The following is a 25,205-nucleotide window of genomic DNA, read 5'->3' as shown; positions in this document are numbered from 1 at the left end:
CCAGATAGGTGACTCTGGTGGACCTCCTGTGGTCAGAGTGGGAGTTGAGGACATCATGGCAGATCTCAATGGCGTCCAAAAGGCGCTGCAATGAGGCGTCACTAAATTTGGGGGCTGCCATCTTTTTTGCTTTCGGCACCATCCATCACCTGGAGCAGTCCTGGTCTATAGACATGAAACAGGCTGTGCTCTTGTGTACTTTAAATATGGTGCTCGGAGCGCGAAAGCGCTGAGGTCACACGCATAGCAGGAAAGCTGAGCCCGCCCACCAGCGTGTTTACCATGAATGCATTAATGAGGGAGGATGCGCCGGGAAGTGAACAATACTGCACAAAAAACCACCATTGTGTCCAACATTAGATGTGATTCCATGATTCGACAACGCCTGCTAACCAATCCTGATTGTGCTAAGAATTACACTGAAAAACAACTTGATTGTCAGTCGAGCTCAAAATGTGGTTTACTTACGTATGCTAGAAGCCACATATATTCATATAGAGCACTGTCCTTTGCAAACAGAAGGATCATGTGTACACTTTGCACCTTTTTCATCTAAATAAAAATGTTGGGAACAGTCATTTCCAGGGCAATGCCTTGACCAATGAGAGTCGACCTGCCTGGTTTGAATTTGAACAAAGCCAGGCAGCCAACTGCTCCATGCTGTATTGTCTGTGGCAATACCTCCACCAGTCAGAGTCCACTTGCCAACCACTCTCTTCTCATGCAGTATAAATTATTGTTCCCCTATTACAATTTGGTAATTTCTCATGAACTGTCCTGATGAGTGTAAGATGAAAACTTTAGATAGCATGCCTCTTTTTTCAGCAATACTTAAGTTCTGCACTACTAAATGAATATTGAATATCTTGAAGCTCCTGCCTCAAGTTCACAACTGTCTCATTGCTACATTTTCAATAACAGTGAGGGAGAATGAAAGGAAGTTTGGGAATTGGAAATTACTGGACTAGTTACTGAAATTACTGCTATGAAGCAGAAAAGATCATTCCATCGTTTCCTGGCAGTTGTTTAATTATCATCGAGTCCTGTCAGTGCCCTGCATCTGAAGACAAGGGAGAAGAAACTTTGCTGGCCATTTTACAACAATTTTCCCTGAAGATGCAGCTGATACTCTTTCCTTAAATGAAGGAAAATAATGACTGATCCCCTAAAGTGCTTCAGCAAATGTTATTCCCACTAAGAAGAACAATACACAACTTTGCACTCAATCCTCCAGCTGAAGACCTGCCAACAATGTCAACAGTTAATTGGCAATACTCTAAAAGGAAAAGTATTCTTCAAATTTAGCAGACCTGCTTTTTCAGATAGTCTTTCATGGCATTTTCATAACCTTCTTCCAGTTTTGCAAATGTACCGGTAACTTCTCCATTCCAAACAATCTGTGCACCAGTCAGAGCAATCTAAAATAAATTTTGCAACAATATGAACATTGGATACATATATAAGCATCTACTTAAATTATTATCTATAAATAATGAGTTACAGGACGATAATGGGGGAGATTTTAAACGACGGTGCTGGGTCAGAATGGAGTGTGCGAAGGGTGCAAATAAATTAATTAGTTGCACCTGCCAGCAAGTACAGTTTGTAACAATTACTATTTTATCAGCGAGCCTTTCACTACAGGCAGACAGGAACCTCATGAATGACATGTAAATTAGGGTCCTATGATGCAATTAGGACCCCAATGCAATCTTAATCAAAACAAAGTAAGGATTACCTCCCATTGATGAATCCTTAAGGCAAAATCTTATGGGACTAGTTTCATTGGCAGCGGGCTACAGTATTTAAAGTAATGATAAGCTCAAGACACTCAAATTATTGACATTTGTGCACTTATATAATTCTGATGATTCTGCATTATATCCACTCCAAGATTTCTGGATGCTTAAGTTGCCAAAACTGAACATGTACTCCAATGGGATCTGACCATGGTCCTGTACAACTGAGGCATCACTTCCTAACTTTTGAATACAAAAGATCAACATGCCATAGCCTTTTAAATACTTCTTGTACCTGTGCACTTGATTTCAGTGATTTGTGTATGGGGACACATAAATCTCTGTTTTTTTTTTAAAGGATCTTCAGTTCTTCCACTGAACCATGTCTTAGGGGTTATTGCTTGAACTCAGAATCTGTTAATACAATTCCAAGTACTATTTCAAATGTTCAGTCAGCTAATCTCTGTTGATGGATTTCAGTAACTTCCTCACAAGTGAAGTTAAAGTGACAGGTTTGAACTTTCCTCCTTTCTCTCCCCCTTCTTAAATAATGAAGTTGCGTTTGTAATTTTTTAATCAAAAGGGCCAATTCCTGAATTGAGAAAGCCTCAGAGAATGCTGACTTACAGACCCGCAATTTCCTCTCCTGGTTCTGCTAATATGCTGAGATGGAAACCAAGGGGTTCTAGAATTTTATGTACCTTAAGCCCCATTATTTTCTGCATTACTTTTTTTTTACTTACCTGAAATCCATTAAGCTGCTTCCCCTGACTTATCTTTAGATTCCCTGCTGATACTTTATCCTGTTCCTCCGATGTGAACATGATTACAAAAGTAGCTACTTAACAATGCTGCCATTTCCTTATTATGAATCACTGTCTCATTCGCAACCTTTTTAAATTGACTCACATTTACTTTTTACCACTCCCATTCACTTCAAGTGTTTGGAAAAACTTTCCCTGGTATATGATATCCTTTGCAAGAGTCTTTTTTTCATATTCCTGTTTGCACATATTAATTAAGTTGTATCCAAACTTTTGGTCTTGTACTCATCAGGACAATTCACAAGAACACCAAACTGTAAAGGGAACAACAATTTATTCTGCATGAGGCGAGAGTGTGGATTGATTGGCAAGTGGAGTCTGATTGGAAAAGGCACTGCCATGGAGAATGCACCAGTTAACTGACAATTAACTGACAACTGAAAGTTAAATGCCAAGCTTTGTTTAAATTCAAACTAGGCAGGTTGACTCTGATTGGTCAAGGCATTGCTTTGGGGAATGAACCAGGGAATAGCTGTCATCCACATTGTTTAGTTGAAAAAGGTGCAACGTGTGTATGTGTTCCTTCTGTCTGCAAAGGACACGGCCCCGTGTGTGAATATATGTGGCTTATAGCATGCACAAATGAGCGACCCTGTGAGCCCATATAATAATCTTAAATTGGTTTACCAAATGTTGTCCAATCGCGGAATCAGATCAAATCTTCAACACTATGTTTTGAGTTTTGCAAGCATGGGCTGGTTGGCTTCGTGACTCTTCACGTAGTGAAGCAGTTCATGTCCAAATGTAGCAACACAATATCCAGGCTTGAGCTGACAAATGGCAAGGAACATTTGAACCACCCATGTTCCAGGCAATGACCATCTCCAACAAGAGAAAATCTAACCATTGCTCCTTGACATTCAATGGTATTATCATCGCTGAATGCTCCGCTATTAACTTCCTGGAGGTTACCATTAACCATAAACTCAACTGGACTAGCCATTATAAATACTGTGGCTACAAGAGTAGGTCAAAGATGAGGAATCCTGCGGTGATTAACTCACCTCCTTCACTCTGCAAAGCCTGTCCACCATCTACAAGACACAAGTCAGGAGTGTGATGGAATACTCTCCACTTTCCTGGATAAGTGCACCTCCAACAACACTCAAGAAGCTTGACACCATCCAGGACAAAGCAGCCAACTTGATCGGCACCTCATCCACAAACATTCACTCCCTCCACCATTGGCGCACAGTGGCAGCAGTGTGTGTCATCTACAAGATGCACTGCAGGAATTCACCAAGCCTCCTTAGATAGCACCTCCAAACCCATAACCAGTACCATCTAGATGAACAAGGGCAGCAGACAATTGGGAACACCACCGCCTGGAAGTTTCCCTCCAAGCACTCACCAACCTGACTTGGAAATATATCACCATTCCTTCGCTGGGTCAAAATCCTGGAACTCCCTCCCTAACAGCACTGTGGGTATACCTACACCACATGGACTGCAGTGATTCAAAAAGGCAGCTGACCACCACCTTCTCAAGGGCAATTAGTGACTGGCAATAAATGCCGGCCTAGAGAGCGATGCTCACATCCCATGAATGAATAAAAATAATTCAGAACTTTGCTTGTTGTGAACAGCAGAAGGGACAGGTTGTTTGATACAATCGGCCAGTCGTTGGGACTTATGGCCTACATACTTGGCATCACAGTGGTACTGAAATTCATAAACCACGTTACTCATTTGTGTGCTAGGCTGAACATCCTTTTGGCTTGATAGCAGCATCCTGTCAGTGATGAATACCACTATGCTACTGCGTAGTAGCAGCGTGATATGGCTAGCTTCATGTGTTGCTCTAATTTTTGAGACACCTTACCTTTCCAGGATAATTGGAGGTAGACTGGGCACTTGTCAAGATGGAAAGTGGCAATCTTAGGCCCATTCATGAGCTTGCACGATTTACAGACAGCAATGATCTGATCAGGATAGACACAATCCTGCAGGATGGCTTTAATGCACCCTATTTTAGCATCAAGCTTGCACAGTGAGCAAATGGATTGGGCCCTATTTAGAAGGCTGCTGATAAGGACAATCTTATAGCATGTGGAAGTATAGGAATCTCAATGTGTATATTGACCATTGAAGGTAGGCTTGCAGGAGATGGTAGTAGAGATTTCTGGAAGATTTCTCAACTAGCATGTCAAAGAAAGGGAGTTCACTTGACTGTTTCATTTCAAAGGGGAACTTGTGCACAGACTGAGTAAGGAAATTCTTACATGCAGCTGTGGATTTAAGTTTGGAAACATATCAACTACATATTGGAAATATGGAAGGGGTAGGAGGTTAAGTGGCATTTCATCCGACGTGTTTTGCATGGAACCCAGGATGTTTGCAAGAGCTAGGCATACAGGGGATCCCATGGCAATGCATCCTCCACGGCAATCACAGTCCACTTGCCAACTAATCAATATTCTCTTCTCATGCAGTATAAATTGTTGTTCCCTTTACAATTGGGACTCTTGTGAAATGTCCTGATGAGAGCTTCAACAGTGTCTCTTTTTTTCAGAAAAACTCAAGTTCAGTAGTATCAAATGACTATTTGTATACCTGAGACAGAGGTACAACAAAGACCAAATTCAGGCTAACAACAACACAGTTCGACTCACAGGTAAGTTAAGAAAAGGTAACCTATCTATCAAATTTCCCTGAGCGTGTATTAGACTCAAGGCTGTGCCAGTTTTCATTTCCAAGCATATTGATAATGCTAAAGTGAGACACGGTCCCTCAACTGAGCGAGCATTTATGCAAGGTGAGTTTGAACAGATTGGTAATAGGGTTACTAATTTATGCCATGCCCGACACTGCGTTTAGTCTCAGGTGCACAGATTTCTTTCATTTTTCGATTTAATCCTTTTGTATCATTATATTGACTCAATAGATGACCACATCATAAACAGTACCCATTTGAAACACACCTGCACCGTAAACTCACTTAAGCAAAAGTGATTTGGCACTGCAATTAACAACGCCACCAAATATGAAGTAAATCTCTCTGACCATGTTCTCTCTGAAAGTGAGGAGATTGTTCTTGCACATGGTTTCAATTTTGGTGTGCCTTCATCCCACGTCAAATGAGAAGAGGTATTTGCTGAGTTCGAACTCCTTAACTCCCAGCAATCCGCCACAAACCAGCTGAAGACGCTGAATCCTTGAAAGCACCTTCAATGAAATGGCATCTAACCTCCTACCCCTTGCATATTTCTGATATGTAGATGACACAAAGAAACTTAGAAAATAGGAGCAGGAGTATGTCATTCGGCCCTTCGAGCTTGCTCCACCATTCAACGTGATCATGGCTAATCCTCTAACTCAACACCATACTCCGGACTCTCCCCATATCCCTTGATGCCTCTAGAGTCTAGAAATCTTTTTCCTTCTTAAATATATTCAGTGGCTTGGCCTCCACAGCCTTCTGTGGTAGAGAATTCCACATGTTTACCACCCTCTGAGTGAAGAATGTTCTCCTCATCTCAGTCCTAAATGGCTTACTGCTATCCTGAGACTGTGACCCCTTCTTCTAGATCCCCCAGCCAGAGGAAGCATCATCTCTGCATCCAATCTGTCCAGCTCTGTCAGAATTTTATATGTTTTAATGAGATCCTCTCCCATTCTTCCAAACTCCAGTGAATATGGGCCTAGTTGATCCAATCTCTCTTCATATGACAATCCTGCCATCCCAGGAATCAGTCTGGTGAACTTTTGCTGCACTCCGTCTATGGCAAGTATATCCTTTCTTAGGAGACCAAAACTGCACACAATACTCTATTTTTTGCCTCTTAATCAATCTCTTGGTCTTCCTTTGCTGAATTCTAAACAGCTCCCAATCCTCAGGCTTGCTACTTTTTCTAGCAACTTTATATGACTTCTCTTTGGATTTCATACTATCATTAATTTATTTTATTAGCTACAGTTGAACCACTTTTCTTGTTGTGTTTTTGCACCAGAAAGGAATGTATAACTGTTGCAATGCATGCATTCGTTCCTTAAATATTAGCCATGGCCTATCCACTGTCATGCTTTTTAATGAAGTTCCCCAATCTACCATTGCCAATTCACCCCTCAAACCTTCATAGCTTCCTTTGTTTAGATTTAGGCCCCTAGTTTCGGATTAGACTACCACACTTTCCATCCTAGTGAAGAATTCTATCATGTTATGGTCACTCTTCCCTAAAGGACCTCACACAACAAAATTATTAACTAACTCCTTCTCATTGCACAATACCAAATCTAGGATAGCCTGTTCCCCAGTTGGTTCCTCAATGTATTGATCTAAAAAACATTTGTACATGCTCCAGGAATTCATCCGCCACTGTATTATTGTTAATTTGGTTTGCCCAATCTATATGTAGATTAAAGTCACCATTATTACTGTAGCACCCTTGTTACATGCATCTCTAATTTCCTGTTTAATGCCGTCCCCTACCTTACCACTACTGTTTGGAGGCCTATAGACAACTCCCACTGATGTTTCCTGCCCCCTGTTGCTTCTTAGCTCTACCCAGACTGATTCTACATCTAGGTTTTCTGAGCCAATATCCTTTCTCGTTATTGCACTGATTTCATCCTTAACTAACAACGCCACCATACCTCTTTTTCCTTCGTACCTTTCCTTTCTAAATATCAAAAACTCTTGGATATTCAGTTCCCAGCCTTGATCACCCTGTAGCCATGTCTCTTTAATAACAGTCATATTGTACCCATTTACATCTATTTGTGCTGTTGAGTCATCTACCTTATTGCAAATGTTCAGATGCAGTGCCATTAGACTTGTCTTTTTAACATTTTTACACATCTTTTTTGTATTTTGGCCTGATTTTCTGCTAATCCTTATTTCCTCTGCCTTCCAGTTTAGCTTTCTATTTTGCTGCCTTTCATTTCTGTCTTTATTTCCCTCTCTTGTGTCTCTCCACTTAGGTTCCCATCCCCCTGCCACTCTAGTTTCAACCTTCCTCCACAGTACTAGCGAATACCCCAGCAAGGATATTGGTCCCAGTCCTGCTGGGGTGCAAACCTGTCCAGCTTCTACAGGTCCCATCTTCCCCAGGATCAGTCCCAATGCTTCAGGAATATAAATCCTTCCCTCCTACACCATCTCTCCAGCCAGATATTCATCTAATCTATTTTCCTAATCCTGTTCTCGCCAGCATGTGGCACTGGAAGTAATCCTGAGATTACTACCTTTGGGGTCCTAATTTTTAATTTATTTCCTAGCTCCCTATATTCTGCTTTCAGGACCTCATCACTCGTTTTCCCTATGTCGTTGGTACCAATATGAACCACGACCTCTAGCACCTTCCCCCTTCAAAATGTCCTACAGCCACTCAGTGACATTCTTGACCCTGGCACCAGGGAGGCAACATACCATTCCGGTGTCACATCTGCGGACGCAGAACTGTCTGTTCCCCTTACGATAGTATCCCTTATCTATTGTTCTCTCACTGTTTTTCATGGGGTGCAAAGAAATGGGGTGAGCCATAAATATGACATCGAGTGAGTTTACCACATAAACTACTCAAGAATATTACCTGCCATCCACGTTTAAAATTTTCAGCCAATTTTGGAACTTAAAAATTTACATGTTTGCACAGGTCTCTGAATCCATACAAGATTGTGATTTCCTCAGATGTGTCTAATTGTTGTGAAATATAGCTTATTCTGAGTGATACTTCCACATGACAAGTATAATTCTTTTAGCTAATAAGCTTGACAATTGCTGCTACATTCCCAGCAAAATTAACCTATGGAATATGTAACTTATTTTCTCTTAACAGTACCTGTGCAGGGTATTCAAATATCCATTGCTCTCGAGGCTTTTCTTCATAAGCTATAACAGCCTCAGCGATTTCATGACGCAATGTTGCACACATTCTGTCTAACAGCCGATTTAACCAAATTTCAACCTAGGAAAAATGCATACAACAAAAACAAATTGAAAACAAATAGGATTAGGAACAAATACATAAGAAAGAAATAAAGATTGTCATTTATAAAAAGGCTTTCATAACCAAGGGTTTCACAATCAATCAAGTGAGGTATAATCACTGCTGTAATACAAGGAAATTCAGAAACCAATTTGCATTTAGCAAGGTTCTGCAAACAGCAAAGCGATAATCACCAAGTAAACTTGCTATTTTAGTATTGTTCATGGGATTAATGTTGGTTAGGACACTGGGAAAAGTCCCTTTCTTTCTTTGAAAAGAACCATGGGATCTTATACATTCTACCTGACATGGCAGACAGGGACATAGTTTAACACTTCACAAAATAGATGGCAGTGCAACAATCCCTTAGTACTCTCTTAGTTCTTGCACTGAAGTTTCAACCTAGATTGTATTTTCAAGTCTCTGGAATGGGACTGGAACCGCTGGGCAGGACTTTGACTCAAGGGTTGATAACCCAACATCAGAACCATTTCCAGATCCTGATCATGCCCCAGTGGTGGCGTGAGGTTGATTGTGAAGTAGTCTGAGCATGTTATTTTCAAAGTGACAGGCTGTTGGCTGATTGTTGCAGGGAAGGAGATGGGCCTTGCAAAGTGCAGACCTGATTTAAAGGCATCACGTCAGCCATTTGGAAGCAGGAATGCAAGCACCAGAGGGACTGAAGTGCAATGTGAAGGATTTGAGTGCAGTGCCACAAAGTGTTTGATGACCTTCTTCATCTGGCAAGTTGAGTGCACCATGAGATCCTGATGACAGGCCTTTGGATATTCAACTTCCATCAGCCGCACTAGCTGAAGAGACTGAGGGTGTATGTTTCTCCTGAACATGGGAAGAATGTGTGCCCAGGGTGCTAAATGATCCCACAGCAAAGCCAAGAGCCCTAGAAGTGTTGAGAACTGGCAGCACTGATAATGCATCCCCTTCTGTAAATGAGTCATTGGCATTGGTCAGGGAAGACAGCAGTGCCTCAACTGTCTCTCTGTCCTTACGGGAGAAAAAGGCACACAATGCCAGGGAGAGGGTTCACACAGGAGGAGGAGTGCCCAGCTCATCATTGTCAGTGCACTGCAGGAGGAAGCAATAGAATTTAACCAGATGGCTCTGGATGACTAAGTGAAGCAAGGAGAGATGGAACTATCTGGTGAAGAGGGTGAAACAATATTCCTGTGTGGATAAAGGGGTGCAATCTTCCCCATCTGACATCAGGTCAAAGACTACATTCCATTGGGAATTCTCAGCTCTGTGAAGTTTTCTGCTATCAGTGGGTTCTTGCATGTGCTTATATAGGGTGTCAATGGGTGAAGAGCATGGCACTTCTGTACGGAAGGAGGTGAGAAATGCAGAAGCAACCGTGAACAGACCACTTGGAGGATGGAGCACAGGCACAGCCCTGCTCAGCTGGGTGCAGATGCAGGACCTCGCAAGTCACAAGAAAGAAGGTTTTACATTGAAACTGCAGCAACAAGATGTCAGAGTTCTCTGAGGCAGTGCAGCATCAAAGCTGATAATGGAGGAATCCATTCAGCTCATGTGCACCAGCATGGCTAAGGGCTTTGAATACTTAAGCTCCTCCACTGAGAGAGTGACCAACTTCATGGGCAGCCATATGCAGCAGCACACAACTAAGATGCAGGAATGCATGTAATACTCTGTAGTTTGGACCAGTCAGTATTGCTGGTGGTGCAAAGATGTGTGGAGTAGATGCCAGTCATGCCCCGATTGGTGGCCCTCTCAAGCCAACCAGAGTGCCATCCAAGGACTAAGGAAGCCACAGATAAGGATGAGGATGCCACTATTCATGGTGCGCCATCATAATCATAACCCTCCTTGGTCCATTTGACTCAGGGCCCATCTATGCAACAGAAACCTATGAAGGAGGCTACCCCTGCATTGTTGTCAGTGCAGCTTCTGGAGGTGCCCCCACTGGGACCTCCATGATGCAGATGACTGCCGTATGCATCTCAGCCACAATCTTGCACTCCCCAGCAGGCTACCACCATCTCATCTCATTCCAGAAGGGGAGCATCATGTAGAAGTGGCTGAAAGCGGACTCACCAAGTCGCTCAGGGGTTCACTGGGGTTTGTTTCGCTTGTAAGTGTCCAATTTATTACTTTTGGGACACAATGTAAATATTGACACATGATTCCATACTTGTGCTCTTCCATTCTTTAATAGCATAAATCAGTGGGATGAAGTGGTGAAGCAAAGCAAAAGTCTTTGAAGGGGGTTATTAAAACTGTTGGACAGTAGTGCATCATGCACTGGGCATAAGAATGGATCAATTCAAGACTGCATCTTCAATGCAAGTGTTCTCACAGTCACCTCAGAGCATACAATCTTCCTGGGTTAGAAGGCCTCATCTGAAACGTGCCTGGATCAGATGATCCCTGATGTTGACAGCATCCTGACAAGGCCCTTGAGTCCTGCGCTGGCCCCAGCCATTTCCTTGCACAGCTGAGGCACCTCTCTGCTCTGCATCTTTCTCTTCCTCCTCCTCTTTGACCTCTCATCCCTCCTCTTCCTCCAAAGAGGGCTCTCATTCTAGGTCCTCACTGTTTTCAAAGCCCACTCTTGAAGGCCAAGTTATGAATAGTACAGCAGAACACCACAACGCTCAAGACTGACCCAAACACCGGAACTGCATCTATCGAAGCCTGATGGCCTGACCATTGGTGGTCTTTGTGAGCAGATGGCTTTGGTTGAAGCACATTTTGTGGCTCCTTCTCGGGGCCATGTTAAGGGGTGAGTAGCCATGTCTTCAAGGGATATCCCTTGCCACTTAGAATTCATCGATGTAATTTGGGGGATTGGTATGAAGAGCTGCTGCGCCCTGGACTGCTAGAGAATGAAGGCGTAATGGCAATTGCCAGGATAATGTGCAAATGAATGCCTGTTCTTGTTTTGGTCACACACCAGCTGAACATTGACAGACTGGAAGCTCTTCTTGTTGAAGAATCTCACTGGCTGCTCACTCAGCTCCTTGATGGCTACATGGGTGCATTCAGTTATGCCCTACCACCTGCTGGAATCCACCGTTGGAGGCGAATCCCATTGCTCTTTGTGCCTGTGAGGCCCCATTTGTTTGGAATTGTTACGTATTGCCCAACTTTCACAGATAGGGCATCAGTAACCTTTGAGATGCAATGATGTGCTGTTGTCTGTGAAACCCCACACCAAGGTCCCCTGCTGATTCTTGAGAAGTTCATACTACATATTATTACATGCATTCCTGCATCTATGTTGAGTGCTGCTGCATATGGGTGCCCATGAAGTTGGCCACTCTCTCAGTGGAGCAGCTTAAGTATTCAAAGCCCTTAGCCATGCAGGGAAAATGTTCAAGGTCACAGTGAACTTGATGACGACTGACAGGGCATGGCAAGCAATACTGTGAGCTATGAGGTCTTCCATAAGGAGGGCACAAATCTCCGTGAGCATCTGTCTAGGTAGGTGCAGTTTCCTGCAGCACTGGTTCTCAGACAAGTCCAGGTGGCTTCATCTTTGGCAGTATAACCTGTGCTTCAGGTATGGCCTCTGTTGCCTTCCAGCCCCTCTGCCCTTCTCTTTCCCAGGGTTCTGCCTCTGCTGCTAAGGATGTTGATTCTCATTGTCACTCCACCCATTCTCTGAGAAGGTAATCCCATCATGACATGTTGTATTGCTTGCGCTCAGCTGCATTCACAAAAATTTCTGTAGCCCAACCTCAGCTCACTTATGGCCCCACTATGCCAGGAAGGTGTAAGCTCCTCTACTACCTGAGCACATACAGACCACTCTCTGAGACCTCTAAAAGCCCGGTAGCACCTATGTGCCAATGGCTGAGTGTCCCACTTCATGCTCTGTTGCTGCCTCCATGTGCCTGGACTTTTCCTGATCCAGCGGTCAACCCATGCAAACCTCACCAACAATCCAAATTGGCCCTTAACAAGCTGACAATAAGATTAACAAGATTAATTTGCCTATGATTTCTGAATTATATTAAACCCAAATTAAACTCATTTTCCCTAGTCCTGGGCAACATTGCAACCAATACCAGTTAAAGCAAGCCTGCTCTACACAAATCTGCACCTGTTAAGGACAAGGTCATTCTGGCTGCAGCAGGGGTTGAAGCAGCAGAAATAGTTCAGGAGGCCAGAGAAAGTGCCCCGGGATTTCAGATGCCTCACATTGGCCAATGTCCAAAGAGAAAATATGAGAATAGAATAGGTAGGGAATATTGGAAGATTATGGCAAACCCTTCTGTTTTCTTCACCCTGCCTTCCTTTAGCAATCTGGGCTGCAAGCCATCTGGATCAGGGGACTTTTCTAATCTAAGCATAGCCAGTCTTTCCAATACATCCTGCCTATCAGTTTTCACTCCGTCCATTTACTATCTTTACTATCTATTTTACTGGTATTTTGTCACCATTCTCTTTCTTGGTGAACACTGATAATGTAATCATTAAGTATGCTAGCTTTGCCCTGTGCATCTAAACATATATCATCCTCTTTGAACCTAATAGGAACCACCCAGCCTCTTGCCAACCATTTATTATTTATATGCCGGTAGAAGATCTTTGGGTTCTATTTTATGTTAACTGCTATTCTATTCTCACATTCTCTCTTTGCCAGTCTTATTTTCCTCTACACTAACCCTTTCTACTTATTGGATTTGATCTGGCTCTCGCTTGAAGAATTCATCTGAAATGTATCATACACTCTTTTTTGTTTTATCATATAATCTATCTCCCTCATCATCCAAGGAGACCTGGCTTTGGTTCCCCTACCTTTTGTCTTTGATCGAAGGTACCTAGCCTGAACCTGAAACATCTTCTCCTCAAAGAGCACTGTTGTTCCATCACAGTTTTTCCTGTCAGTCTTTTGGTCCATTTTACCCTGGCTAGACCCCTTCTCATCCCATTGAATTAGCCCTCTTCCAATTTAGAAGTTCGACTTTGGCTTGTTCCTTGCTCTTCTCTATTATTAATCTGATCCTTATGATGATCACTTTTACCTAAGTGTTCACTGACAAGACACTTGCCCCACCTCATTCCCCAGCACCAGATCTAGCAATGCCTCCTTCCTAGTTGGGCTGAGAATATACCAGTCACGAAAGTTCTCCTGAGTTAATTAATTTCTTTCAGGCTTGTTCCATGCTAATATTCGTACTATTAATTCATTTATTGTTAAAATTACCCTGATTGATTTTCTTAATTTACCAGCTCTTAGTCTGATCAAATGCCCTACTGCCCTGTGAAGTCACTCTGTAATTTAATTTTGTTGATTTGCTCTCCCAGTGCTCTCTCTGACTCCTGCTTATGCCCTGTCAACACTTATCTGTGGTTTTTCGACACTTTTTTCCCTGAGGCTTGCTTTGTCTCCTCCTGACTCCCTACTGCCTCTTTTATCTGTTGTTCCCAGCACTGTTTTTCCTTAGGCTCACTCTCTCTGCCTGGAGTGGTTATGGTCAATGAATGAATCCTTACATCCACATCTGACTAACTGCAACAAGTGTCGCACACTGAAATGTTCACCACACCCCTTTCACTCATCTACTAAAAGTCAATATCAACCATGACTCAAACCTCACATACATACCTACATACAAATTAGGAGCAGAAGTAGGTCATTCAGCCCCTCAAACTTGCTCCAACATTCAATAAGATCTGAATTTGGCCCCAACTCCACATTCTTCCCACCCTTCATAACCTTTGACTCCCTTATTAGTCAAGAATCTATCTACCAAATATTCATATACGAAATCTCATTCTCACACACTTAGCACTGCTGGAAGACACACAGTCACATTTTGCACACAATGCTAGGTACTTAAATATGGCAAGCACATCATCCAACTACATGGCACCATTTCATCCCACAATCTACTATGGCATACAATTCAGATGGTGGAATCATGTACCTCTTTCCTTTGCCTCTGGAAAGCTCCCAAGGGCATCCACAAGCCAGGCCCTGAGCTCCAACCCCAACGACACTTCAGATAAGGAACCAGAGGACAGGACAGCAAAAAACCCGTCATAGCGCTCACCCACAGCCTCTACCAGTGCAGAGACACACACCTCGGAGGGACCTAGTTCTGGAGCAGCCTCAAGGTCACAATCAGGTGAGCACAATGCAACCTGGTCCACAGCAGGTAGAGGTAGTGACATCTAAGGTTGCCAGCACTCTGAGCACTGACGAAGTCAATGGTTCTGCTGAGTCCAAGTCACATGACAAACCTCTGGACTCGGTCCTAGATCAGTAGCTGGGACTACAGTGACAATCGCGGGAACATCAGGAATTGTCGGCTACATTCTTCAGATTATATGATTGATGGAGGAATCCATCCGCCTTCAGTCTGAGGTGATAACACTTGCATGCCAACATACCAACGTCAGCACTGGCAGGTTGGCGGATGCCGTGGAGACCTTGGTCCAGGACATCCATCCTGCACTTCTGTAGGAGCTGCACTCCATTGTGTAGCCCCTGGTAGCATCCATCAGTGGCTACACTTGAGTGGGGCAGGGCACCTAGGTCTCACACCAGCTGCCCTTCTCCTCAAGGTGTCAGTCAGGGGTCCTCAAGCACCCACAGCGGGGGGGTGGACCAGTAGCTGGACACCATTGGAACATCCAGACAGGTGACTCCGGGACACTCTGGCCGATCCAAATTCCCTGTGACCCTCTCACCTCCAGCTACACAGTATGAGGCGAGTGCACCTGCCCCGTAGCAGAAGACTCAAAGTAGCCCAGGGCCCCACAGGTCTCAGCCCTCCACAGAGCACCCACCAAGGTCATCACAGACAACAGGGCGTAGCAGTCAGAAGGCTGTCTCCACCTCCGGTGTGGATGACAGGGAAGCACCAAGACGTAGTGGTAGAGTTAAGAAAGTTAAAAAGATTTAGGAGCACTACAATGGCACAAGTGTTCACAATATATAAAATGTACACAAATGTAAATGCAGTCACCCTCATTTCACATTTCCTCTTGTGTATGCCTCCTTCTCACAATGAGCTGTGTTGCTGTCAAACACGTGATACATTGGTCCCTCCCCCAACTAATCACAGATATCACTATCATGGGCCTCTCGCCTGAGCAGTGTGCTTCCATAGCACCACAGTATGTGGCACTTTTCTAGATTATTCTCCATTTCACTAAATCCTCCAGCTTAATATTAAATGTGTTTGTGCAACAAACCATGTTCACATGCTTGGCAGGGTCATGTCATGTTTATTCTTGGCTATGTAAGACTGAGGCAGAGGTGTTCTATCTTGTCAGCATTCTTGAAAGATGAAAGTGTAGTGTTTAAGGAGAGGTGTGTTTACACATGGAGAAGTCTCATATATGGTGCTACTCCATGTGCTCTCTGTCTCTTGGTAACATTTTCATGCTATGAACCCATTTTCAGTGTTCCTGTGTGCTGCTGACATCCAGCCGCATTTCAACTCACAGAGAGTACATCTGCTAAGCTCGCCAATAAGCGGGGGCACCTTGCGACCTCAAGGTGACAGAGCTCAGCCCCTCTCAGCCACATTACTGTGCTGGTGCTCAGATGTCCAACTTTGAGCATCTCTCATCCTGCAGTTGTGTGTCGTGTGGGGACAAGGCTCTCGTCACAAACTAGGGATGCAACGCTGTGCATCCCCTCAGCTGAGCACTTGCCAAGGTCACTGATGCCAATTCCAATGGTAATTTCTGGCAGCCAATAGATACTTTGAGCATGCTCTGTAAGTGCATATGGTTGCTTTAGACAATGTGGAAGTGGGGAATGCGACAGGAGCGAGGATGTACTGAAGCTGGAGTGTACTCTTTATTAGTCATGACACATGTCCTTGAGGGCTTCATGGTCTGTGTGCATTTTGGACTTGGCAACAGGCCAGGGCTGGCCATGAGGGCGCAATGTCTGTGTTAAAGAGGAGGCATTTTAATGTATGGCAGCCAAGTGTTTGGTGCGACATGCTCAGATGATCCACATCCATATTAAGCCGAGGATAAATACAGTCCAGGATCCCAAACTGAGGGTGTCCAATGTTAGTGTGATTTGAAACAATGTGCCAGAGGTAGGACATCCTCAAATGGATTCACCGCAGCGAAACGTCATTGGCTGCCTTGTCCCAAGTGTGAATTACCTGATTCACCATTGGTGTTACACAGAATATGTAATTCCCTTGCTTGTGATGGATCTCCTTGAGGAGCCTTATCGCATTGAAGGCTATGACATCACTGAGGATCGACCGACAGGTCCTGGCTCTTGTAGGATGCAGTTGCGATTAATATGCTGGAGAGACACTTGAAGAGGCAGCACCTTCTGAGTCTAATGCCGGGATGTCATCCTCCAGTTAGCACCTCATCTCAGCAAGGACTCATGCTGCCGAGGGTTCATCATCATTCAAAGGATCAGGTCAATGTGAGCCTGATGTGTAACTATTCACTTCATGTTAAAGCGCATGGGTGAAATGAGAGGAATAGCAATGCTGGTGCTCATGCTAGCCCATGATGGAGGGCTCTTATCCAAGAGAGTACTGACTTCAATTCATCATCCTCCTGGTGGAATCTGATGGCTATCAGGGCCTCACATACAAGCCTGCCTTGTCTGGCCTGTGCTGTGGCCTCTTCTCCTGCAGCCTTGGCTTCCTCAAGTTCATCATCCTCATCCCCTTCGAAGTCCTCCTCATTGAATGAGACGTGCAGCTCCTCCATCTTGTCACCTGGCAAGTCCTCCCCACTTTGCAGCACCAGGTTATGCAGCTTGCAGCAAGCCATGATGATCCATGAGACCCTCTGAGGACTATACTGGAGTGCTCCGCCAGATCGGTCCAGGCATCGGAATCGCATCTTTAGGGTCCCCATGGTGTGCTCCACCACTGCTTGGCTAGCGACATGAATCACGTTATACCTTCTCTCTGCGGGAGTCTGAGGCTCCTGAACGGACATCATCAGTCACTTGCGTTGCAAGTACCCTTTGTCACCGAGGTGCCAGCCCTGGATCCTGTTTGGTCCCTCAAATATGGTCAGGATCTGCCTTCCCCCCTTTGCAGCATCAGGTTGTGCAGACGCAACAAGCCACGATGATCCATAATGGGCGCATGAGGAAACAGGCGACTACACCGGAGTGAGACACGAGCATCAAGAATTCAGGGAATTAGGCAGTAGACTAAAAAGCAGGACCTCTCGGGATGTAATCTCTGGATTAGTTCCATGGGACCTGTACAAGTGGGACAGTCTACATCTGAACCAAAGCTGGACTAACATCCTTGAGGGCGGGTTTGCTAGTGCGGTTGGGAGGAGTTTAAACTAATTCAGCAGGGGGAGGGGACACAGAATGTTAGCAGAATAGGGACACATCATAATACAGTAAAACAATCAAGTCAGAGGGAGTACAGCTGCATTAAGTTTCAAGGGAGTAAGACAAGGCTGGATGGCTTCTACTTTAATGCCAGGAGTATTACAAGTAAAACAGATGAGTTAAGGCTGAGGATTGACATGTGGAATTGTGATATAGCAGCCATCACAGAGATGTGGTTGAGAGAGGGGCAGGACTGGCAGCTCAACATTCCGGGATATAGAATCTTCAGCCGAGACAGAGGAGAGGGTAAAAGAGGAGGAGGCATTGCATTATTAGTTAAGGAGTCAGCTACTGCAGTAAGGAGATATGATATCTTGGAGGAGGCATCGAATGAAGCTTTGTAGGTATTCCTAGAACTTAGGAATACAAAAGGGGAAACCACATTGTTAGGTGTTTATTATAGACCCCCCAGATAGTCAGTGGGAAATTGAGGATCAAATATGTGCACAAATTGCGGAGGTGTGTAAAAACAATAGCAATATTAGGTGATTTCAACTTTCCCAACATTAGTTGGGATAGACATAGTGTTGAGGGCATGGATGGAGTGGATTTCTTGAAATGTGTACAGGAGAACTTTTTAGGTCACTATGTAGAGGGTCCAACAAGGGACGGCGTAGTGCTGGGCCTAATTCTGGGGAATGAAGCGAGACAGGTGGCTGATGTGATGGTGGGGGGGCATTTTAGTGATAGCAACCACAACAAGGTACAATTTAAGCTTGTTATGGACAAAGAAATAGACAAGTTGCAAAAAAATGTTTAGGGGAGAGTGGATCTTAGTAAATTAAGGCAGGATCTGGCCAAGGTAGACTGGGAACAGCCACTTGTGGGGAAATCTACAGAAGAGCAATGGGGGGTGTTCCAAAAGGAAATGGGGAAGGTACAGGCTCAACATGTTCCCTCTAGGATAATAGGAAGGAGTAACAAGCTCAAAGAACCATGGATGACCAGAGATATTCAGGATATGATGAGAAGAAAAAGAGAGGCTTTTAGCAGGTACAAGGGGAGCAACTCAGCAGAGGCATTAGTGGAGTACAGAAAGTGCAGGATGGAGCTTAAGAAAGCAATTAGGAAAGCAAAGAGAGGATATGAGAAAGCTCTGGCTGGTAAAAGTAGGAAAATCCCAAGATATTCTGTAAGTATATCAATGGAAAGAGGATAACCAGGGAAAGAGTAGGGACCATTAGGGACCAAGGGGGTGCTCTATGGGTGGAGCCAGAGGACATCGGTAGAGTGTTGAACGAATACTTCACATCTCTCTTCACCCAAGAAAATGAGGATGAAGGTGTGGAACTTGGGGAGAGAGACTGCAAGGTACTTGAGCAAATTGATATAGGGAGTGACAAGGTATTGGAGGTGTTGGCAGGCTTAAAAGTGGACAAGTCTCCAGGTCCTGGTGATTTGTGTCCCAGACTGCTGAGGGAGGCAAGGGAGGAGATTGCAAGGGCTCTGACCCCAAATTTTTAATTCCTCTCTGGCCACGGGGGAGGTGCCAGAGGACTGGAGAACAGCTAATGTGGTTCCGCTATTTAAGAAGGGTTGTAGAGATAAGCCAGGGAACTACAGACCAGTGAGTCTCACGTCAGTGGTAGGGAAACTATTGGAGAAAATTCTGAAGGAGAGAATCTATCTCCACTTGGAGAGGCAAGGTTTGATCAGGGATAGTCAGCATGGCTTTGTCAAAGGGAAGTCATGCCTAACAAATTTGATTGAATTTTTTAAGGAGGTGACCAGGTGTGTAGATGAGGATAGTGGAGTTGATGCAGTTTATATGGATTTCAGCAAAGCCTTCGACAAGGTCCCACATGGGAGATTTATAAAGAAGCAAATGCACATGGGGTACAGGGTAATTTGATAAGGTGGATTCAAAATTGACTTCTTTGTAGGAGACAGAGAGTGATGACAGAAGGCTGCTTTAGTGACTGGAAGCCATTGTCCAGTGGTGTACCACAGGGATCTGTGCCGGGTCCCCTATTATTCATCATTTATATAAATAACATAGATGACAATGTGGGGGGTAGGATTAGTAAGTTTGCGGATGACACAAAGATTGGTCAGGTGGTTAACAATGAGGTTGAGTGTCTTAGGCTACAGGAAGGTATAGATGGGATAGTCAAATGGGCAGATAAGAGGCAGATGAAATTTAACCATGAAAATGTGAGGTTTTACACTTTGGAAGGAGAAATTTGACATGGAAGTATTCAATGAACGACATGACACTAGGAAGTTCTGAGAAACAAAGGGACCTTGGCGTGTATGTCCATAGATCTCCGAAGGCGGAGGGGCATGTTAGTGGGGTGGTGAAAAAGGCATATGGGACACTTGCCTTTATCAATTGAGGCATAGGTTACAAAAGCAGGGAGGTCATGTTGGAGTTGTATAGAACCTTGGTGAGGCCACAGCTGGAATACTGTGTGCAGTTCTGGTCGCCACATTATAGGAAGGATGTGATTGCACTGGAGGGGGTGCAGAGGAGATTCACCAGGATGTTGTCTGGAATGAAACATTAAAGTAATTAAGAGAGGCTGGATAGACTTGGGTTGTTTTCGTTGGAGCAGAGAAGACTGAGGGATGACCTGATCGAGGTGTACAAGATTATAAGGGGCAAGGACAGGATGGATAGGGAGCAGGAGGTTTAGGGGGGATATGAGGAAAAACTTTTTTACCCACGGGGTGGTGATGGTCTGGAATGCGCTGCCAGGGAGGGTGATGGAGGCGGGTTGCCTCACATCCTTTAAAAAGTACCTGGATGAGCACTTGGCATGTCATAACATTCAAGGCTATGGGCCAAGTGCTGGTAAATGGGATTAGGTAGGTAGGTCAGGTTTTTCTCACGTTGTCGGTGTAGCCTTGATGGGCCGAAGGGCCTCTTCTGCACTGTGTGATTCTGTGATTCTGAGATGGAGACTGAGTGAGTAGTGAATTAGGTTTACGTGGTAAGTTCTGGTAAATCCTTCTCAAGTTTTAACTATAGATTAAGAATCAAGGTCCGACATAGTGCTAACCTTCAAGTAGTTAGGTTAGCTTGTTAAGTAGGAAACTCCCTACTTAAGGAGGAGATAGGTGATTACGTGGTAGGGAGATGGAGACTGAGTGAGTAGCAAGTTAGGTTCACATGGGAATTCAGTGCACAGGGAAAGAGGTGTAGTATACATAGGAATTATAGGAAGTTAATTAAGTGAGTAATTAAATTAAGTTAATTAAATAACATTAGTAACAATGGAAGATAGGTGTTATGCTGCAGCTGTGGAATGTGGGGTCCTTTGGATGCCATGGAGATCCAGGACAAACATATCTGCAAGAAATATAAGCAGCTAGAGGAATTCTGGATCAGGATTATTGATCTGAAAGCTGAATGCAACATAAGGGAGGGGGAGAAATATCTGCACACTTTGCTCCAGAAGCCAGTCATGCCTTTGGAATAAGATCATTTATTTTGGTGAGCAGTGAGGGACAGGAGGATGTGACCATGAGTGAGGCAGGTAATGGGGCCAACCTGACAGCAGTGGACGAGACTCAGACTTTGCAATTCTCAAACAGGTTTGAGATGCTCACGTCCTATGTGGATGAAAGCAAGGTCTGCAAGGTGGATCAGAAGGCTGGCATGGCACCATGATACAGGAAGCCATTCAAGCAGGGGGGGAACCAGGAATGTTGTGGTAGTAGAGGACAGTGCAGGGAGGGGATTGACACTGTTCTCTGCAGCAAAAAACAAGAATGCACAAGGCTGTGTTGCCTGCCCATTGCCAGGGTTGAGGGCATCTGCTAAGGGCTGGAGAGGATCTTGTTGTGAGAGGGGGTGGATACAATTGCTGCGGTCCGTGTGGGTACCAACAACAAAGCAGGATGAGGAAGGACATTCTGCATCGTCAGTATGAGAAGCCAGGTACCAAATTAAGAAGCAGAACCTCAAAGGTAATAATCTCTGGATTATTACCTGAGCCATGAGCAAATTGGCATAGGGCAAATAAGAGAGATGAATGCGTGGCTCAAAGACCGGTGTGGAAAAAGTGGGTTCCGGTTTGTGAGGCACTGGCACCAGTATTGAAGAAAGTGGGAGCTATACTGTTGGGACGATCTACACCTGAACTCTGCTGGGACAAGTGTTCTTGCGAATCGCATAACTAGGGAAGCAGAGAGGGCTTTAAACTAAACAAATAGAGTGAGGGACAAGCTTGGGTAGATATTGCAAATCAAGGGCTAGATTCAAGGCAGGAGACCATGATAGTAATATGGGAAATGAGGGTCATAGAATAGCAGGAAGGGGCAGAGGGATAAAACCCAAGAATACACTAATAGTCAAGACTAGGTGTTACGAAGATAACAAAAGGACAAAACTAAAGGCTGTGTATCTGAGTGTGCATAGCATTCATAACAAAATAAACGAATTGATAGTGCACATTATAGTATATAAATATGATCTGATAGCTATTACGGAGATGTGGCTGCAGGATGACAAGGACTGAATCCTGAATATTGAGGGGTATGTGACATTCAATAAGAATAGGAAGCTAGGTAAAGGTGGAGGAGTAGTACTGTTGATCAAGGATGGCATTGGTGCAATAGTTAGAGATAACCTTGGTTCAGGAGATCAAGGCATGGAATCGGTTTGAGGGGAGATGATGAATAGTAGGGTAACAAAGTCACTCATGGAAGTAGTCTACAGGTCCCTTAACAGCAACCACAATTTAGGACAAAGTATACATGAAGAAATATTGGGTGCTTGAAATAAAGGGGCGGCAATAACCATGGTTGATTTTAATCGACCTATAAACTGGAAAAATCAGGCTGGCATTAGTAGCCTGGATGATGAGTTCATAGAATGCTTTCAAGATAATTTCTTAGAGCAGCATGTTCTGGAACCAATCAGTGAGCAGGGTTTATTAGACTTGGCATTGTGTAATGTGACAGGATTAATCAATGACCTCAGAGTGAAGGCACCCCTAGGTAGCAGCGACCACAATATGCTTGAATTCTACATGCAGTTTGAAAGGGAGAAGAGTGGGTCTAAGATTATTATTTTAAACTTAAATAAGGGAAACTACGTGGGCATGAAAGCTCAGCCAGTTGAAGTGAACTGGGATACTAGGCTAGGGGATAGATCAATAGAGAAGCAGTGGTAGACATTTAAGGGGATAGTTCAGAATACACAGAATAAGTGTATTCCTACTTTAAAAGAAAATTCTAAGCCCACCATCTGTGGTTAGCTCAAGAAATTAAGGAAAGCATCAAACTTAAGGAAAAAGCATATAATGCGCAAAGATGAGTAGCAGGTCAGATGATTGGTCAGAATATAAAGAATGGCAGAGAATGACTAAAAGGTTAATCAGGAGTAAGAAATTAGAGTATGAGAGGAAGCTAGCTAGAAATGTAAAAACGGATAGCAAGAGTTTCTACAGGTATTTACATATTTAAAATGGAAAAGAGTAAGTAAAGTGAGAGTTGGTCTTCCAGACAGTGACAATAGGGAATTAATAGTAGATAATAAGGAAATGGCGGATGAAGCGAATAAATATTTTGCTTCTGTCTTCATTATGGTGGATACAAAAAACATTCCAGTAATAGCTGTAAATCAGAAGGTAGAAGGGAGAGGGAATTGGTGAAATTACAGTTGCTAGGGAAGCGGTACCGAGCAAACTGATGGAGCTGTGGGCTGACACGTCTCCGAGTCCTGATAGGCTTCTTCCCACAGTCCTAAAAGAGATGACTAATGAGGTAGTCGATGCATTGGTGTTAATTTTCCAAATTCTCTAGATTCTGAAAAGGTTCCATCAAACTGGAAGTAGCAAACATAACCCCTTTATTCAAGAAGGAAGGGCGGCAGAAAACAGAATACTGGCCAGTTAGCTTGACATCTGTCACAGGGAAGGCATTAGAATCGATCATTAAAGAGGTTATAACTGGGCACTTAGAGAAACTCAAGATAATCAGAAGAGTCAGCATAGTTTTGTGAAAGGGAAATCATGTTTAGCCAGTTTATTGGAGTTCTTTGAGGGAGTAATATGCACTGTGGATAAAGGGAAGCTTTTAGACATACTGTAATTGGATTTCCAGAAGGAATTTGATAAGGTGCCACATTAAATGTAACTGCAGAAAAATACAAGCTCATGGGGTAATGTATTAGTACAGATAGAAGATTGGCTGGCTGGCGGAATACAGAGGGTATGCATAAATGGGTCTTTTTCTGATTGGCAGGATGTAACGAGTGGAGTCCAGCAAGGGTCTATGCTGGGGCCTCAACTTTTTACAATTTATATCAATGACTTAGATGAAGGGAGTGATGTCATAAAAGCTAAATTAGCAAATGACACAAGGCTAGGTAGGAAAGTTTATTGTGAAGAGAACATAAGGTTTGCAGACACATAGAGATAGGTTGAGTGAATGGGCAAAAATATGGCACCAGGAGTATAATGTGGGAAAGTGTGAATTTGTTCAATTTGACAGGAAGAATTTTAAAAAAGTGTATTGCTTAAATGGAGAACGGCTGCAGAGGGATCTAGGTGTTTTAACGCATGAGTCACAAAAAAGTAGTATGCAGGTACAGCAAGTAATTAAGAAGGTTAATGGAATGCTATTTTTTATTGCAAGAGAAATTGAACATAAAAGTAAGGATGTTATGCTTCCATTATATAGGCATTGGTAAGACCACATCTCGAATTTTATGTGCAGTTTTGGTCTCCTTATTTAACAAAGGATATAAATGCATTGGAAGCGGTTCAGAGGAGGTTTACTAGACTGATACCTGAAATGAGTGGGTTGTCTTATGAGGAATGGTTGGACAAGCGGGGCTTGTTTCCACAGGAGTTTAGAAGAGTGAGGGGTGACTTTATTGATGTATATAAGTATTGATGTATATAACAGCCTTGACAAAGTGGACATTGAAAGGATGTTTCCTCTTGTGGGTGAGTCCAGAACTGGGGGACACTGTTTTACAATTAGGGGATTGCCCTTTTAGGACAGAGATGAGGAGAATTTTTTTCTCTCAAAGGGTTGTGCGACTTTGGAATTCTCTGCCTCAGAAGGTAGTGGAGGCGGGATCACTGAATATGTTTAAGGCAGAGGTAGATAGATTCTTGTTAGGCAAGGGAATCAAAGGTTATCAGGGTTAGATGGGAATGTGGAAATCGAAACACAAGATCAGCCATGATCTTACTGAATGGCACAGCAGGCTCGAGGGTTGAATGGTCTACTCCTGTTCCTATTTCTTATGTTCTTATACTTGCGCCTTCATGATGCTGTGAAGAATGCAATGGAGTATCCTTCTCAGCAAGTTAGGCCATGGGACATTGCTTCAGCACCCCGGTTATCTGGTCGATGTCATTCCTCGTTGCAGCATGGCTCTAATATGAGTGCTGTCCACATGTTGCAGAGGGGCATC

The 25,205-nt window shown here is 43.8% G+C and overlaps 1 protein-coding gene across 1 annotated transcript in view; it reads right to left on the bottom strand.

The window, feature by feature from the left end:
* Positions 1 to 25,205, bottom strand: part of LOC121293673 (dynein heavy chain 17, axonemal-like) — a 729,083-nt gene that overhangs the window by 392,548 nt on the left and 311,330 nt on the right. The window contains exons 31-32 of the mRNA XM_041216840.1: positions 8,344 to 8,469; positions 1,311 to 1,418 (exon numbers count right to left, since the gene is read on the bottom strand). Coding sequence (XP_041072774.1) covers positions 1,311 to 1,418; positions 8,344 to 8,469 — 234 coding nt within the window. The remainder of the gene's footprint in view (positions 1 to 1,310; positions 1,419 to 8,343; positions 8,470 to 25,205) is intronic.

This window comes from Carcharodon carcharias, chromosome 22 (genome assembly GCF_017639515.1).
Source record: "Carcharodon carcharias isolate sCarCar2 chromosome 22, sCarCar2.pri, whole genome shotgun sequence".
Taxonomy (NCBI): Eukaryota; Metazoa; Chordata; class Chondrichthyes; order Lamniformes; family Lamnidae; genus Carcharodon; species Carcharodon carcharias.
Note: the sequence above shows the minus strand (reverse complement) of the source record. Positions and strands in the feature narration are given on the sequence as shown.